Source organism: Limulus polyphemus, unplaced genomic scaffold (genome assembly GCF_000517525.1).
Source record: "Limulus polyphemus unplaced genomic scaffold, Limulus_polyphemus-2.1.2 Scaffold812, whole genome shotgun sequence".
In the NCBI taxonomy this organism is placed as follows: Eukaryota; Metazoa; Arthropoda; class Merostomata; order Xiphosura; family Limulidae; genus Limulus; species Limulus polyphemus.
Genome location: NW_013666422.1, coordinates 205877 through 226002, shown reverse-complemented (window position 1 = coordinate 226002; position 20126 = coordinate 205877). Strand labels below are relative to the sequence as shown.

At 33.7% G+C, this 20126-nt stretch overlaps 1 protein-coding gene across 1 annotated transcript in view; it reads right to left on the bottom strand.

The window, feature by feature from the left end:
• Window positions 1-19589, bottom strand: part of LOC111086054 — a 28946-nt gene extending 9357 nt beyond the window's left edge. Inside the window, exons 1-6 of the mRNA XM_022387425.1 lie at window positions 19517-19589; window positions 17904-18284; window positions 16161-16379; window positions 15682-16012; window positions 5112-5296; window positions 3879-4024 (exon numbers count right to left, since the gene is read on the bottom strand). Coding sequence (XP_022243133.1) covers window positions 3879-4024; window positions 5112-5296; window positions 15682-16012; window positions 16161-16379; window positions 17904-18254 — 1232 coding nt within the window. The 5' untranslated portion in view covers window positions 18255-18284; window positions 19517-19589. The remainder of the gene's footprint in view (window positions 1-3878; window positions 4025-5111; window positions 5297-15681; window positions 16013-16160; window positions 16380-17903; window positions 18285-19516) is intronic.
• Between the last annotated feature and the right edge of the window lie 537 nt (window positions 19590-20126).

Here is a 20126-nt window from a genome sequence, read left to right as displayed (position 1 = left end):
CTACCATATATTCTTAGGCTACTCTTCTTTGATCGAATACTTGATTATGTAATTAACATCTACCATATATTCTTAGGCTACTCTTCTTTGATTAAATACTTGATTATGTAATTAACATCTACCATATATTCTTAGGCTACTCTTCTTTGATCGAATACTTGATTATGATTGCCATTTTATAGTGCAGCTACGTCCCAAAAGCACGGAGGGCATTTTCGTGCCAACAGGTCGCGAACCACAAATTCTCGGGTACTCAATCTGGACACATTAACGACTAGTTACACCTGATCCTTGTAAAATATGATCATTTGATAAAGTCTCAAGCTATTTTCATCATGTAGTCAACCAGCTTGGACAATTACTTTCATCTCAAAATTAATTAATAAAATAAGAGCCTAAGAATTTCTCGGATATTATAAAAATTTATAACACAATTACACAAGAGATTTGTAAAGCTAGGATGAAAGTAACAAATTAATTAAGTTGGTTAAACAAAGAAGTGAATTTGATACTCCATGGAGGAGAGGAGAGCTAAAGGAAACTTAGAAATAATAATGTAAATGAATTGCGGTCAATATCCTTCTTTCTTTCTTTTTGGAAAAGTAGGAAAATATTTTTCAACATTGTGGCCAAGTAAGAAATATGATATCTAATTTATTGTTGTACATTGGTAGTGCAGCTTTAAGGAAATAAATTAAGATATAGTGCAGATTAGAAAATTAATAAATGAAAACACCTTTAGAAATTTAAACCATTAGGTTAGTATAAATTATTTGTATCAAAAAATTTAGTGTTTTGTTAATGTTTAAATTGATGGCATTGAAAGTTTATTTTATGAAAACACGGATTTAAACGTTAGTTTCATAAAATTGACAGATCCTACAAAGATAGGTCAGACGTAATCTAGTGATTAGTATGCCGGACTGCAAATCGAAAGATCCAAGATTCAAACCTACGATTAACCACTGAACACACTCCGCACTTAGAGTTGTAAAAGTGTCAGTCAGTCCCGCTATTCGGTTGAAAGTTGTCGTGCAAGCGCTGGCTGCTGTATACTAATTACCCCCTTCTGGTCAGAAATTATAAATTACAGAAAGTTAAGCCATAATCTTGCACTCTCTTACTGATCGTTTAGTCCCTAGGTCGCATAAGGTGCTCTTCAGGTTGAAACGCCAAATATATATTTGTGATGTTGAGTAGTGGTATACTGTAGATACATACTGGTATAAAACAAGTTGAAGGTAACTTCGAAATATGATTCAAGAGTTGACAAAACTTGCCATTGGATACATTATTTAGTAAATGTGTTGGCGACAATAAATTAAAATCACTTGTTAATCATCCGAAACTGTGAAAAGCAACAACAACATCAACAAAAGATGATGTACAGAGAAAGGAAAGATCTAATACCATAGCTTTTAATTTACAAACTTCATTTCTGAATATTAAAGTATGAAAAGAAAACGTCGTTAATTTTAACTTTTGCCATACATTTGTATAAAACAATAATAATAATAAAATCCGGCATAAGAATTTAAATGGTACGGCAGTATAGGAAGATAGAATAACTTAAAAACTTCCTCTACATTGAAAGAGACAGAACTGATAGTTCCTTTTAACACCGCCCGTATCTGCAAACTGGATAAGCTCATGTTTGTCAGAAAAAGATGATCCATTGCGGAAATAGATTTAATTCAGTTTCCTTTTTTGAGCAATATCATTGGCCGAAATGACAAAGATTTAAACTATTTTTAACTTGAGTGGACCACTGACTACTACAAATCGATGGATCGAAATTGTTGACGACTGCTTCAGTGACTGTCAAAAAATTAGAATTCTAGTTCAAAATGAAAACTTATATTGTAAATGTAAAAGGCTATGTAAAATGTAGAAGAAACAAATCGATTTTTCAATACCCCTACGATCTTCACAGTACCTTATTTAGTATTCTACAAAACGTTTGGATGCAATATACCAAGCTATTTTTGTTGTAGGCTGGCAAGAGAATAATAATATGAATAAAAGAATTACAAACGGATTTTCTTTTTCTTGTAAATCTAACATGAGTGCTTTTTTGTGCATTTTTGTATGTGCACAGCCTTGGCAGTTAATAGTAAGGGTTTAGAAGTGTTGTTTGAACTGAATCTTTACTGTTTAAGGTCCTTTTTGCTCGAATGTTCTGTTAGGGTTTTGTGCAATTCCTTGTGATCCCTATTATGAACCACTAGCGTGGCTCATGATATATATAGAAATAGTATCAGCAGAGGAGAGGAAATAAACTTAAAAACATTTATTTTTTTAACAAACATGCTTTGTACAAAGTTGTTATTTAGAAGATAATTTTCATTGAACAGCTTCCTTTGAAACAAATTAATTGTATAATAAAACTGTGTTATATTTCGAACAGGGGAGATTTGATTTATAGATAAACGTTCTTTGGTTTAAGATCGGAATTACCATTACAACGAATTGCGAATCATGAGTGAGTTATCGGATGTCCAGTTTCATATAGAACTTTCGGATCACCGAAATGAATGGACTTAACCGTGATACTCCCATGTGCTCATGAATGCGAACGGCAAAATGTCTTTTAGTTTTACCAAGATAGGCAGCCTTACAGTCACCAAACATATATCTATATACAACCCAAGAGCGAAAAGAGGTAGGTAAATAATACTGTATTTATTTGAAGAAATATTTTGCTCTAAAGGACGCTTTGAAAATTATTTTAAGTTTAACCTGTGAGTAGAACTTTCTTATTAACGACTTAAGAGGCTTAGAAAGTATTATACTTTGTTGTCTTAAGTAAGAGATAGACTTGATTGGCTGCTTTCCTTTTATTCAATAGCTCAAAATGAGGGACAATTAACCCGAACCCTAGGGTCATGACCTGGCCGTTTAGCACACGTGTAGATAGTGCGGGGTCAAAATTCTAATTCCAACAATTATTAGTAGCGGTAACAAAAATAACCCCCATGTTAACAAAAAACTAACAACATCGCCATATGCTGTTAACAACAATCGTGTGATTAGCGTAATAGAACTTATCAGACAGGCGGTAGCATTGCCGGTGAAAGAATGGCTCGGATTGTTCATGGAAATGGTATTTTAAATATCTCCTCAACAGGTTATCATAGCTTTACAATACCATACAGTGTTTCCTTATATAACAATATCTATGTAATGACTGAGTCACAAGTTCTGGCAATGTCTGTAAATATCATAGCAAAATTTGTTCTTCTTTCTTCTGCTTCTTTTCTTATTATTTGATAACTCAAAAACCAAAACAATGGTGTCAACCGAATTCACTGAGATGACATAGTTTCAAACGGAGCATCCGCTTTTATAAGTATTATTAATAATTAGAAGTAATTTAGAAAAATCACAATTTTAGTGTAAATGATGTTGTCATTAGCCCTTGAAGTTACTTTTCTTACAGAAAGTTGGTGTTCCTTTAAAAAGCTTAAGTACATGGTGAAACAGCCAATAATAGATAAACAATAAATATTACAGTTGGAACTTCATTGTATTTAGAACTTGGTTATAGATACAACCTTCCTATGTTTACTGAAACACTGCATTAAAAAAACAGGCAAGCAAGTAAAGAAAAAAATTTTCAAAAAAGGAGGTAAATGTAGGGATGGCTAATATCAATCCTTCAAAGACAATGCAAACAAGATAGTAGGGATGGCATTTGCAGCATCCCTACATAATAGCACAGACAAGAATTAACATGTAGCAATATATATAATTATTCAATCACAATTAATAATAAAGGGCATTTCAGAATTAGATCCATACATCCTATAAATATCACAATAGATATTTCCTGATATGGCAAAAAACAAGAGCTTTGTATTGTATGATATCCTACAAACCTTTGAGACTGATACAAGGAACAACGACTAGATCTAAATTCACAGCAGGGCATTTGTTCCATCGCCTGAAAGTTTGGTAAAGTTCGTCTTCTTTGTTGTGAAGCTTGACCACCGGAAGAAGACACCGAGTTATCAATATGTCCCAGCTGAAATTCAGAAAAGTTGACATATCAACCGTCAACGTGATATAATAAAAGCCTGTAACCTGTTTAAAAGATTTTCTTTCCATGAAATCTGAAGTGAAAGCATAACTCTATAACTCTCAAATTAGGTATGAGATATTGTGTTGCAAAAGGGAATATTTAATTTTTTTAACCTATGTCTGATACCATTTATATACGGGGATATCGCATAAACTTTTTTCTGGCCTTAATTATCATGCTGCGTATTCAAGCTTGGGAACAGTATTTAATCAAAACATTGCTTCAATTAAAACAAAAATCACAATTGCTTCAAGACCAAAATGAATTATAGCAAGTCCTGTTATTTATCATTACATTTTTCACATTTTGCAAATAAACGTCAACACCTATAACATTTATACATTTTGTGTACTTGAAAGAGGGTCGATGTTAGATCACATACGACAAATGTAGAATGCATAAGTTTTGGCAATGTTATGTTTAGCTTTAATACATTAAATTATAAACTTTTTGTGTTATAATTATGTACATATTGGCGATACAGAAATAAAAATAACTAGCTAAATAAATAGACCACCACTTGTAAGAGATCTAACATCAAGCTTAAGCTTAAACATAAAGTTAAACAGTATAATTATTAATATGGCTATTAAGGCCATAATGAATTGACCCAACGTGTAGTCAATCAAGTCAATTATAATGTAGACAATCACATGATGTAAGTTAGAATTACGATTACGTGTCGAATCAATGGGTTATGGCTCTGTGATCGGTGGTCAACAGTATATATTGACTCTGAGTTGTGGAAGTTTGAGTACACATTGAACTGAGTCAATATGTTATGGCATTTTTGGCTACCAGTCACAGAGCCATAAAGTATGACTGAGTACCTAATATTTATAAGTTAATCATTCAGTTACAGCGTAACTTATTTTATCAAGATAATTCCTCAGTTAAGACATGTTTATGGATTCCTCCTTAATTAGGTACAATAGTTTGTTAACATCTATAACAGCTTTGTTAAGATAATATTTTTATTACTTTTTTACATTATATTTCGGATACTTTCAAACAAATTAAAACGGTTTACAATAAACGGTCCAGTGCTGTTACTCTCTAGACGGAATGTTTGTAATGGCTGAACTAATTGAGAGTTGGCTGGCATGGTTGGCTGGTCTAAACAGCTGTTGATTTCATATGATAGACTTTTCCTGGCTTCTGGTGAAATGATGAAACAGTTGGACTGAGGTTTAGTTACTGAAGAATCGTTGTGATCTGTATAACAAATTAAATGTGAAGAGAATTATTTTCTTAGTTTGAAATATGAAGAAAATGTTAATGTTCACAACAATTCCAGTGCTTTTAGGGTAGTTTCGTTTTTAATTTATATGTATGTTTATTAACTTAACTGCTAACGAGGCTTTGAAATTCACAGTGCAGTAAATACGCCATTTATCATGATTCTTTGATATATTTACCAATTCATAACTGGTATGCTGTCTAATTCATTCATTAAAATTTTCACACTGTGCATAAAAGAAGAGGCTGTTAGACACCATATACAACATTACACATCACCGTCTGTATGCCTACCCATCGTCTTTACTTAGATTTCACTGTGCAGTAGTCTCACAGTTTTACGAAAATGTGATGATGCTGTGGAAGATCAAAATCAGTTCAAGCTTTATGGTAAGGTACGTACGTATGAAATGACATATTTTATTTCACATACTGACCATGTTCTCCACATCCAACAGCTTTACCAATATCTTGTACTTTTTGACATATTATCTTAAAAGTTTGTGCTTATTTAAAACATTGAAAACAACCACTGTTGCCATTTCAGCAAGATCTTGGGGGAAGGGGGGCTAAGTTGAACCCTCTAATTTCTACAAAATACAATTACAGGAAATGTTGATGACGTTGCACGTTTCGGAGTTCATTCATCAATTGTAATAACTACGACAGAGCCTGAGGGATAAGAGAAAAAAAAAGGCCTATAAAATTTCAATTTTGTATTTTCAAGACACACGGTAGTGTGGCGAAAACAGCCTGCTGCAGGACACACTGTTATTAACAGGAGTGATAGTTTAGCGATTTTCCACTTTCGGTATCTCGGATTGTGGTAATCCAAACTAATATATATATTTTCAGTGGATGTGAGCTACTGGACTCTTACTTCACGAACCAAAGTTCAAGGCAATCCATTAAGAAATTCCTGAGATATAACATCTCCAATTTTGATTGGGTTTTTCCTTTTTTTTTCATCGCACCAAAAGTACGGAAATTTTATTTGTTAGAAAAACACACTTAACTTGTATGGATCTTGTTTTGTTACACTAATAGAGTTTTTCAACTTACAATTAGGAGTCTCGTTTGGTGTAAATACAAGCCATATGTGCAAAGTTATTCAACAAAAACCGCTCAAATTTGACGTAAATTTTTGCGCACGCCTATGCAAAAGTCACGAAAGCTATCGGTCTAAAAGTTTTATGACAACTTCACCTAAAAGTAAAGGTGTATCTTTTTTAGTTTCTTTGTCATTCGGATTAAAGACGGCTGATTTAGAGCAGCAAAACTGTAAGGTGAAAGGACGTGCAGATACATAAGTATTGGTTAGGCCAACCAAACTAGATTAGCAGTTTCTAGCTCAAGTTTTCAAACGAATCATACAGATGGACGGTTATTATTGGTTATTCATTGCAAATTTTTAAGCATAAATTTACTAAATTTTATGAAATTATCCTAATTAAAGAGCATTTAGCGTCTCGTGATATTAGTTTAAGCAATTAGCATAAATAATGATGCTTGATACGGCTGTACCGAGTGCATGGAGGTGATGACAAGAAACTGTTAATCTATATTCCATAGCGTTACTGTGAAGGAAGCTATTAACACTGTTTTAGAGAGGAAAGCTACCACCATATATTTTAAAGAATCTGGTTGGTTCTGTAAAGTAAAGGTCTATTCCGAATAATAGGGTTGCGATCCTAAAGCTAATGTTGGTTACTATCGAGTGTCATTTTATTAATTACTGTTGTTTGTTGGTGTGTATTGACAAAAGTCTTGGTATCTAATCAAAAACGCCTTAGGTGGAAAAAAAAAGGTGCAGCCAAGAAAGTATTGAACGTGCGACTTAAAGGAATGAAATTAAAATTGGCTGCCAAACTGGTAGCTACACTTATGGCATTGATGGGAATTTTACAGCAAATATTCATCATATTTTGAATCATGGCATTTCGTGAATTTCTTATTCGGATAGAGATTTAAAAAAAAGTGATATATGTTTACAAAAACAAAACAAAACGGATTTAATCAACTTGGGTAATGTTAAGCTCAGATGTCTAAAACATGTGTTCAAACAATTTATTAAACATTCAGCTAGCAGAGGGCGCAGTTTATGAAAAATAGTGTGCAGCACCTTACTTAAGAACTAACGTGCTGAAACTTGGTAAAATTAACATAAATTCAAGACAACATATTACATATACAATGGTTATTAATTGTCTGATGAAAAGCAAATGTCATATAAAATTAGGAACTTTCACACGAAGCTAAGCAAGAATTATTTACGTATAACTGTCCCTTATTTCAAACTGCTAGAATAGAGGAAATAGCGATAGTCAACGGCATTCACCGTCAACTCTTCGGTTAATCTTGTCCAAACGAATAGTGGGATATGTCTGTTACTCTTATAGCGCACTTGTGGCCCCAAAGTGCGGCAACAGGACACAAATACTGAACCCTTAGGCTTTGCCAGCAATATGGACATGTAGCTTTGCACATATTTTGTTGAGAAAATGATACAAAATAAAAAGGTATGAAAAGGGCAAAACTAAAATAGGAAAAGTATGTTATCGGATCAATGAATAATTGATTGAGTGAAGAGAAACTGTGTTTGAATATTTTGAATTGTAATTAAGGGACTTAAAGTATCTTTTATATGTATAATATTGATTACCTAGACCTTCTAGACAACATGTAAAAAGTTAATATCCTAACAGGTGACAATTTAAAGATGAAAATATATAACAAAATAATGACTGCGCCCCAAGAAGCTTATCAAAACTATTTTTCACAGAAAAGAAAAATCACAAGTAATTTCCTCCAAGTGTAAACAGATTCAACTGTGCAATGAACAGGTATGTCTTATTGATTGTAATATTATGATATATGAAGCGTGAGATGTTTTATTTCCTTGTAGTTTAGGAAGTTAAAACATTTTCACATTTACACGCGTTTGGTACACTTGTTGAACGTATAACGTTCGGACAGCTGGATTTGGAATATGGTGTCCTTATTCTTGTACTAGTCACTTATTGTATTTCTGGACTGTCCCATGGAAAGTTACGCTGAATAATTCCTTAGATCAGTGTTAATGTGTTTTTTAGTAGAATTAGTTGTGTAGGGGTTTAGAAATACCTGACGATTCTGGCTTTATTATTTTTGCTAATGCGATGACCAGGTGATGTGAACGACAGATTTATTTTGGAAGATTTGACCTAATCAGAATTAACAGATAGAACTTGCGTCTCTCAGTCTTATCTAGATATTTCTTCCAGACATAGTTCTGTCTTTCTCAAGACTTCTTTGTCTTGCGAGTATTATTTACGATTGAATTAAATTGTTTGTTTTTCGCTTGACGAGAGTTAAATGAAGTTGTTTTGTCTTTTCTGTCATATCTGTTGTTACTTATCTTTCCTCAGTTCAGTCAGGTCAGACTACAGTTTAACTCCATGATAAATATTCTGCTGAACCTCTTGTTAGAGCAGATACTATTCTTACCTGAAGGCTGCCGTAAATAGTGTAAAAGGTTGGGGGACCTCTTACAAATGTCCAAAGGGCAAGGGCGGGTTAACAATGGCGCCATAGGCCACACATGAAAAGGGGCCTATTGCGATGTGTACACATTATGTTACATTTTCGTAAATATTGTGTATGGATTTGAAGACTGTTATCATGCCTGTGGAATTTTATATCAAAAAGGGAAGTTTGTGTATGTTCTCTTTATCTTCGTGTTTATTTTAATACTATTTTTATTCCTTTATTCTTTTAGACTGAGTGTTTTGGAAGTTTTGGAATGATATGTTTTGAGTTTTGAAATTCTTGAACACTGAAATCAAGAAAATATTAGTGTTCCAAGACTTTAAAAGATCTTTCCGTTATCCTGATAAAACTGCTCTGCCATCAGGCAAAGTTTACCACAATTGTTAAATTGTGCATGTTTTGCAAATCATTGTTAAATTGATTATTTCCATCTTATCTGAATAAAGGAAAAAATAAATAGAACACATAAAAATAGGGTACCTACAAAAAGTTAATACGGCTTTGTTCATGGTCCCATAATTACTATCATACATATATTTTCTACTTAGAAAAACGATATGAGTATCGTAATTCTTTTTAAAAAATCAAATATACTAGCTATATGAAGCGTAGGGTCACCTTTTTTATTTCTCTTTTTCTCGCCGACAATGATGCAAAAAAACAAGTAACGTTTGTTTTGTCGGCAGATTTCATTATCTGAAATACAGAAAGACTCAGATATGACATTTTTATGCGTCTATGTGATTATTTTATTGTTTGTTTATTGAATTTCGCCCAAAATTTACCCGAAAGTTATCTGTGCCTGATTTTAAAGTGATAGAGGGATGGCTGGTAATCTACACCACCCACCACCAACTATTATCAATTTTTGTTGTTGTTAGGCACAAAGCTACAAAATGAGCTATATGTACTGTATCCACCGCGAGTATCGAATCCCGATTTTTAACGTTATAAGGCCCCGGGCTTACCGCTGAGTCATTGCAACATTCAGACACGTTCATAGGCACAACAATGGGGGTTGGGGTGGTGGCTAAACCATTTTTAGTGCCAGTTATACCCCACCCCCAATATTCAGACACCTGTGCCGAAATTTGTGATTTAACTTTATAGTGGCGTAGTCGGTTTATTAAGTTTTTTTGTATGCGGCTGATAAGTTTTTTTTCCTAATTCTTGCCCTCCAGTGGCACAGCGGTATGTCTGTGGACTTACAACATTAGAAACCGGGTTGCGATACCCGTGGTGGGCAGAGAACAGATAGCCTTTTCTGTAGCTTTGTGCTTAACTGCAAACGAAGAAACCTTAATTCTTTGTGCCGACTTACATAAGTATTGTTAACATCTCGCAGTGTAACACACTCTATGCTTGCGTCGGTACAGCAGCAAACATTTTTCATCTGGTTTGAAATGTAATACTGTTTTCACCTGCTGTGTCACTCAAAAAAAGTGATATTTGTTATAAAGATTATTTTTCGTTTTATTTTTAAAAAGTCTTAAACTATTTATTGACCATTTGCAGTACTCATGCAATGCTTTGTTTACTTATTGAAATAATAAATATGTACACGCTGTAGTTTAAACTTTATCTTCCTGTAAACGGTCTAAAACAACCTCAGTGATAATAACGTATTGTTATTCACTTTTGTTTAAGGTGACACTATAACATTCTGATGTTCAAAAGGGGTAAACAAGAACTAAGTGTTAGGTGTGAATGTCCGATTACTGCATATTTATTAGGTTGGATAATAACGTATTGTTATTCACTTTTGTTTAAGGTGACACTATAACATTCTGATGTTCAAAAGGGGTAAACAAGAACTAAGTGTTAGGTGTGAATGTCCGATTACTGCATATTTATTAGGTTGTCAACACTATCCCAACTTTTGTTTAAGGTGACACTATAACATTCTGATGTTCAAAAGGGGTAAACAAGAACTAAGTGTTAGGTGTAAATGTCCGATTACTGCATATTTATTAGGTTGTCAACACTATCCCAACTTGATTTGTTTGTTTACTGTTAAATACAAAGCTACACAATGAGCTATTGTGCTCCGACAACCGCAGGTATCTAATCCCGATTTTTAGCTGTATTAGCACGGACACTTATTGATGAGACACACCGGGAGGCACTCGCAAAGGAAATAACTTCGTATAGTGATTGTTTTATTTTTATTTCATATTGCAATGCGATTCTAGTTTTTGTTATGTGAAATGAAAGAAATGAGCAATAAAAAGGTAAGTAAATACTGTTTTAATTTTCATTGCCTAATGTCCCCTCTACCACATATGTTTTATTTAGAGTGTTTAACAACGAATCTATGAATCGATCAGACCGGGAGGCACACATCCGGTATTAACTTGACTCTCTTGCAACTTTTATGGAATAAGCACTGTTACATGAGTAATACAACGGTGTTAGTCAATCCCAGGACTGAAAAGAATGGAAGAGATACAATTATTTTATTTTTTGATTGAAAGTTTTTATCAAAGTGCCTGAAGTAATGAATACAATATATTTAGAGATTCTCGTGGAGCCAGTAATCATCTCGGAGGACAGATGTCAGAAATATCACATTCAAAAATAAGTATAAAGTAGCAAGATACCCGACGTACTACCAAATGCAGCAAATGTGAATGGGATCATGACATGATATCAGTTGCAGAAAAGGTAAACCGTAAAAGAGACCAGAGAAAAACTTCCGTTGGTGTTAATAAAAATGCCAAATGGCAGAAGAGAATGAAGCTTCGAGCTACGATAAAAAAACGATGAAATTGGTGATGATGAAGAAGAATGATTCGGATTATTGAAGGAGAAGAAATAGAAGAATGCTACATAAGAATGCATGATGCAGAATGAGTTGAAGCTTGAGCTGAGTTGTTATAGAGATAGCTGTTAGTGATATATATTAAGGAAACCTATTAGATGTTTCCAACCCTTTAATATAAAAGTATAAATTTAAAGTTGTGTTATTTTTCACAGTTCCCCTATTGGACGCAGAGAGGTGTGAGTTACTGACTTTCAGCTTCTCTGTGTGGTTAGCGGAGTTAAATTTCACTTTAGACTGAGAGCCCTTATGGCTCCTAAGATTTATGACTTTCCGTAAACAAATTTGGTTTCATAATGGCTGGAGACGGCTTGAATGGGTAATGTTTCGACGAGGTTTTGTCATCATCACCCGATGACCCGTTGTACATTTGTTGTTATGTTAAACTTATATTAAAGTTTTTCTTCATTACCCATTCAAGCCGTCTCCAACCATTATTAGTCTCAAAGTGGGTTCCTCGTCATCGAATTCGAAATTTGGTTTCACTTTCGTTTTAGTGCTAACGTACTTGTAGCGAAATAACTAAAGTGAATAAACATTGTATTGTATTATTTTTGACTTCAGTGAATAGTATGTTTTTGAAGAAAGTTTAGATTTTGTGAGTTAGTTTTAGCGTTAAGATAACGTTTGAATTTTTGATTTAAACTTGTTTTGAAGTTAACACAATTTGAATAGATCTGCTGTTAACTTTACATTTAACTGAATTTGGTGCGTTTTTGAATTTCGCGCAAAACTACACGAGAGCTATCTGCGCTAGCCGTCCCTAATTTAGCAGTGTAGGACTAGAGGGAAGCCAGCTAGTCATCACCACCCACCGCCAACTCTTGGGCTACTCTTTTACCAACGAATAGTGGGATTGACCGTCACATTATAGTGAGCAAGTTGGTATGACGGGGATTCGAACCCGCGACTTTCAGATTGCGAGTCGAACGCCCTAACCACCTGGCCATGCCGGGCCTTAACTGAATTTGGGTTCTTATCTTTATTTATAGTCTAGTTTAAACTACAACGATGAACACACTGTAATAATAAGGGTTCATTCAATAATGTCTTCGTTTCGCTTTTATCAGTTTCACACATACACTCATTAATCACTTGCCCTCGAGTTTTACTGTATGGTTTGTTGTGCTGTAAATAAATTACAATACAAATAAGTATTGTAATTTGTGAAAGTGTTATTAAGTGTTTGTTCTTTGTGCACACTTATATCTGGTTTCGTTCTTTGGAACCTTCTGTTGCAACTGAGTATTCTCAGTTAAACTGATTTCCTTACAAATATCAGATAGATATATCCGCTAGTAACAGAAAGGTCAACCAGGAATTTGGTAGAGCAGTCTGTATTTGAAAACTTGACTGAAATTTCTTGTGTGTGAGAAATAATGAGATTGGAAAACAAGTTTTTAATTTAACAAACACAATATTTCTTACTAAGCAAAAAGAAGTGTAGCGTATATACTTGCACAATCAGGACCTCAGTCAATTATCCAATAGGACATGTTTAGTCCCAAAACTTTCACTTTCTCAAGATTGATCTTTGCATAACTAAAACACGATGATCTCAAATATGGTCTTTATTCCATGATCTCCTAATAGAACTGAATCAAGAGAGCGCATTTGAATTCAACAGGTAAACTTGATGTTTTTGTCCAGTTGACAGCGTAACCTCACGATTCTTCTCTCACAGCATTCGTTGGTTATAACAAAAAGACATCATCCATTAGGCCAGCAAAGGATATTGCAGTAGGTGATTCTTTCAATATTGTTACCGCAATATTCCATCAGGCAGAATAAACATAATCAACTATAGAGAAAAAAGGAGCAAAAACTAGAACAAGGCAAACTTCAAGGTTTTCAGGACCATGTATTTATGCTACAACTGCACAGAAACTAAATAAATGAGAAATGTTTAACTTCCTATGTAACTAAAATTAGGCACCACCCCCAATATTCAGGCACCTGTGTCGACATTTGCAATTTAACTTTTTTGAGTGGCATAGTGTGAAGTAGCAAAATGCCCTATATTTAAACTTTACTTGTAGATATTTTCAAAGCTGGGTTTAGTAGTAGTTGTTCACATAAAATGCTGTGAGATCATAAAAGAGTGGGAACCAGGGGTGCATTAATGAAGATCACAGAATGAGAAAGAAATCACGTGAAAAACATCATTAAAATAAAGTTATGGTTATTATTTTTACTTAAACTTTGAAATTGATATGCAGTTGTGTACAACACTTGAAAGGTGCTCATCAATCATGATAGGATTAAGCTGATTATTTAGCTGAGTAATGGCCTGGCATGGTCTGGTAATAGGGGCACACGACTCGCAATCTGAGGGTTGCGAGATCGAATATTGTCACCGAACATGCTCATTTTCTCAGCTTTGGGAGCATTATAATGGAGTGGTCAACCCCACTATTTATCGGCAAAGAGCAGCCTCAGACTTAGTGGTGGGCAGTGTTGACTATTTACCTTTCCTGTAGTCTATCAGTTAAAAATTAAGAACAGTAAGTGCAGATAACCCTCGAGTAGCTTTATGTGACATTCTACAAACAAACAGTAGATCAACAATGGTGCAGAATGACTGCCATGGCAGACATTGGTTTAATACAGCCAAAAGATAGATACAATTGACACAGTGGCATTTATTATGCCTACAAGAAGGCTTGCTTTGTCAAAAATAGGAAGATAAAAGTGGACAGAAATTAGGACTTTAGTTTGTACTTTCACAGCCACTACAATCGGACGCCCTCCATTACTCGTACAACCTTCCAACAGCTCGACACTTACGGGTTAAGAAAATAAGAGAACGCTTTTACTTTGTTGTGTGCTGGGAATTTGTAGTGGACTGATGTCAATCATGTAAACTCCAATGAGAAAAAATGCCCACAAAGAAAAAGAGAGAGAGGGTGGAAAGATATGCTGTCAGCGTTTTTGGTCATTTAGTACAGAGAAACAGTGAAAATAATTACATCTTTGTCGTGATGGACTGTTTCACCAAATGTCCAGAAACGTATGCTATTCTTGGGACATTGAATCAGCCTTTCTTACAGAAATATTTAAATTTCTTAGAATCAGAAAGATCAGCTCTACGGCCCTTCAATCTTTTTGTAATAGAGAGACACAACAATATACTATTAATTAATAAATTATATGGATGGCCATCATAGAACATATCAATATCTTATACTTCTACTCCTGAGTTATCGAACAGCAATATACGAATCTATGAACAGCATTACTGATATTTGGAAGAGAAGTGAAAGTGCCAATGGACCTTCTTTAATTCCAATCTGAGGACTATTACTCAGAAGAGGTACACAGAGCATGCAGTGAGGCTGAGTAACACAACTGACAACACAAATTTTTACCCAAGAAATACTTAAATCAGATGGTGATAAGATGAAAAGTTGTTATAATGTAAATATTGATATGACTGAATTTCATCATGTGACATGGTAAGGCTGTACAATCCACACCAAAACAGAGGAAGATTTCCAAAGATAAGTGGATGATCAGAATAGCAAGATGATGTAGCCAAAATATTTAATGACGTGTTTATATAATTCAGTCCATGGTGGACACAGTACAGATAGCCCACTGTGTAGCTTTGTGCTTATATACAAACAAACAAGCAAATCTGTAATCTCACAAGCATTACTAACGAACTTATCTCAGATATGTTTTACTTTTAATTTGAAAATTGTCACAGAACTGACAATAAGGATTAAACCTCGCATTTATTATTTAATGATATAGACAATGTACTTATGTAAACTAAAAACTCAATTATTTTTTACAATTAATGTGCTGACGTAACGCTACTTGTTCAAGTTGTTACATTATTAAAAATATAATTACGTCTCAATGAAAACATTAATTAAAGAGAATAAAATATATATAAAGAAGACTACAATTTTAGATTAATACTGGCAAAACATAGTCATATTTAAAAATATATTTGTATTTAATTCACAATAGAAAGCCATGATAAAATGGCGTCATTTGAGCTTACCAATGCCTTCAGCTGTGGTAGTCTTAGAAGAGCTCTTTATTTGGTCATAAGTGAGACCACCTTGTGGTGCTTGAATCATGTAGTCATAGGACTTGGACCGACTAGAGGTGACTTCCAATCTACTTTTAGTAACTGTCGTTATACTCGTCTGGGCGGGCCTTCCTAAGTGATAGAAACCTTTCTGACTGCTAAAGCTCAGGTCATTTCGGGAGAGGAAAACTAAAGGGAAGTTGACCAGTGATCGCAAAAATTTGGAATAATTCCACAGACAAGAAGAACTCAAGTAGATTCCCCATGCAGTGAAAATGAGCTGAGTAACAAGCCATATAACCTAAAAATAGAATTTTGAATGCTGTATCTAATACATTTTAAACATGTCAAACCATCATAATATTTAATACTTTGCGGTGTACCTGTGAATATGCGTTACTGTATATAGTTAGATAATGTCAACTTATGCAAACAAACCTATATCTTACCTGATAACTACTTTTTAGCGTCCATAGAATGTCAGCGGCAAGTACCAGAAAGAAATGTGACGTGATGATCACTGACAAAAGTGTCTCATTAGTGACGCTAGAAGGATCCACATTAATCTGAATGATGTGTTGAAAATCGATTTGCAGGAACGAAAGAGAAGACAGTAAACAAGGAAAAGTTAAGTCTCCTAGGATGGCAGTCAAAACGTTGGGCATCATCTGAGTGTAAAGCAAGTTGTTAATACATAACATCTAAAAGTTTACTCTCATTTGAAAATAAATACCTTTTACCGGTGACAGTCAACGCTCACGTTTATCATTTTATATTATTGCTACTAATATTTCTTGCTTTACTAAAGGGAAGAAAAGAAAGTGTTTTTAAAACTTTTAACTTCAAAATATTTTGTTGTTCAGTGTTTGTATAAAACTATTACTTTTTACAATGCACTGTTTAGAGAAAACTTTTTTAGATGCTTCTTGTGATGGTTTGTAGTTAACATTGTCTTGCCAATTTATAGGTTTGTAAAAGTTACCTGCACTGATTATGTTTTTATAATTTATGTTCATAGATAATAAGTGAATTATTGTGACTTGAATCACTCAATTTTTTTCTCTGATGTGCTGACTTTACTAATTGTTGACACAGTTTTAAACACACTATTTTGCGATTAATTAGCAACTGTCTTGTTTCGCAAGTATCGATAAGTTATTCGATAAACTAATTTTTAAGCTAACAAAGTGATTTTTAGTGCTCTTTAAATTCTTTAACTTTATTGTTTATAAAATCATTGTAACTTCAGTAAAGTATCAGCCATTGACGAAACGCTACAGAAAACTTATCATTATGTTAGAAATAATATAAAGATAAATGTTATTCTAACTTTCAGTATTAACCTAAGCAGCTACAACACTAACAACATTTCAACACCAACTTTCTTTAAAACTAAGGATTTAGGAAGCACATGACTTGTTCATAAACCACAGGAATAAATTATAAAATAAACGACTAGTTAAATGTGGGAATACACGTTTACTTAGAATGGAACAACATAGTAGATAGATGATCCCAAATAAATTATTTTATGATTTACTTATAATAATGAGATTTGTAATTACATAAAACGTAAGTGAAATAAAAGGAATAACATTTACTTTGAAGTAAGTGATTAATAAGAATATAAGAATTAGTTTCAGGTTTTCAACTGTATATAAACTAGCTAAGCAATAGAATAAATGAAGAAATATGCAACTAATAGGAAAAGTTGTAAGCCACGAGAAACACAGTACTCGAACTTTTGCTTTTGTCATTAATTGTTAACATTTTATCAAGACTTTGTTTTTAGCATAATCTTGGAAATTACAGCTTAATTCCGTATCTATTGTGATTAAATTAGTCTGATATTTGTCTCACATGATACTCGTAAATATTCATTCATCAGGATTTTCTTATTATTATTTTCACTGTTACCTGGACTTTTTATACGGCAGTAATATAATGTATGTATACGATACACGTATCTCAACTTTTCAAGTTGATCTTCATTTTTAATAAATTTGTAAGAATTATTTACATTTCATAATTGCTTATTCTACAGTTGTGACCACGACTTTTAACTCATTAATATTTTTCGAGGAAAAACCTTGATTTACATATTCGACATAAACTCTTTACTAGTTTAAATTTATAAGAATAGTTTAATTTAGGACTTTGACTTCACATGCAAACAAACAAAAAAGACTTACTTCTTTGGAACCATATGGATCGATGAAAAGACCCAAGGATTGGGTCACTCCTGAAATACAGAGGCAAACGCTCAGAGTGGACAAATTTGGTCGTGCAGATAACTGGGCTTGAAGACTCAAGAACGTGAAAAAGGATACACAAGCCATGAAGAGGAACAGACATGCCAAGCCAAACGTATGAACCTGCCATACCCATTCTAAAGTCTTCTGAAGCTGCAGCCAATCAGGCTTAACCTGAATTTTTTCCCACCACCATTCTTCCAATTGCAATGGTGATATATCCGTATAAGCATGTTCACTGGTGTTTAAGGTCGAAAATATCCAATCTGCGAGAGGAGTTGCGTTGAGCATTCCAATTAATGCCTGATTAGGATTTTCAATCTAGAAATAAGATACGTAGGCAAAGAATCCGCTGATGAAACGAGAAAATTTATTAATCAGTATTAAAAAAGTCTTAGTTCAGATGTCTATCTTTCACAAAAAAATAAATAAACACCAACTAGCATTATGCCAGAGATATACATAATGTAACAGTAAATACTTACAGACTATATTTTTGGAGGCCATAACATTATACGAAGCTCAATTGTTTGCTTTTGAATCCTTGAAACAGCATAAGTTTATATTCCTGGTTCTTTAAGAATATGCTAATTCATATTACAGTACATTGAGTTAGAAAACACGTGACTCGGATACAAACCACAATAGTAAATCCTGAAATGAACAACTAATTAACTGGATGGTTACAACTTATAACGGCCAACGTAGCGGATAAATCCAAAATAAAATATTGATGTTTTTGTGCTCAAAAACAGGATAATTAATCGCTGTTTAAAATGATAACAAAACACAAACGGATCGATCATAAAAATAATTTAGCATAATGTTGAACACTTTTCCAAAAAAAAATCATCAATTTAATTTCAGCTTAAACAACAGACTGGTTTCAAAATAGACTGGTTCAATTTCATTATCAATAATATTTGAGATAATTTATTCTCAAGGTCGATCAATATTTACTTTAATTGTAATTTAATTTATTCTTTTTCGTGCTAATATATTCGTGACACTCTCTATATGTTACAAAAAACGTATACTACTATCCTATTCATGTCTGGAAATAGGTCCGGTTTTTCTGATAATGAGTATAACACAGAGTACTTCTCTGTTTTAAAACCATCATCTATTTTTTTTTCACATTCAACGCGAGGTGTTATTTCAGTTTTACCAATTCCTCTTTCTCCAGTAAATACGTCTCTCTACGAATGTAACTGCTAAGGTTTATCTGGTTTTCTCAAATCCAAACAAAGTCAACTGTTCTGCTAGGGAAATATCGCAGTAATCTTGAATAGAATAAAATCCCGAAAAAACAAACATATGTCGCATTTACACGGACACAATTTATCTCAGATAAATATTTATTAATAGATATCTGCTTTAACAGCACGACATAATCAATCCTATTGCAAAACACGCATATTGCAGGTGCAGACGTATAAAAACACTCATATCCTTCATAATTGCTGTGTTAAAGTAAATTTCAGCCTCATTTATAAAGATGACCTAAAAATACAAATCTTTATCGAAAGATAGCAGAATATCTCTGGATTTACTTTTAGCTGGCATAGTTTTAAGTGCTTTCCAAAACTTCTGCCAATGACAGCAACGTTGCTTCCGTAGACGAGGAAAAATTCTTCTGTTTCAGAAGTAAGATTAGTAAAACATCTTGTTGAAAATTGCTTGGGGCATAGCCCAAGTTAAATGGCCTTTTTCATTTACTTGGAATCACGTGACACTCTTAAAAGCTTACTTTTCTTTGCTAGTCTGATTTACTACCATCTGTGAATAACCAGTCTGGAGGCTTAACAGTATGCATAACACTGTTTTTGGCAGACTACTGGGGCAGTCTTTAATTATTTGACAAAGAGTTAGTACCGAGTGGACATACCCACTCAAAAGCTACCACACTTTCAACAACATGCTTCGGTTTCTTCCTCCTCCAACTGAGCTCCAAGGTACGTTCTTCGTCTGCATGGTTTATTGATTTAGATAGTGTCCCCTACTCCTTTGAAGCATTGTAACTGAAACAATATTTAGTAAAATTATCTTTGAGACTGCAACTATTTCACGCCAGCCTAACTTCGTTATTTCTTGTGCCGACTCCTATATATTTATTTATTTCTGATATGTGAGAAAAAAAAAGAAGCTTAATAATACGCAAGA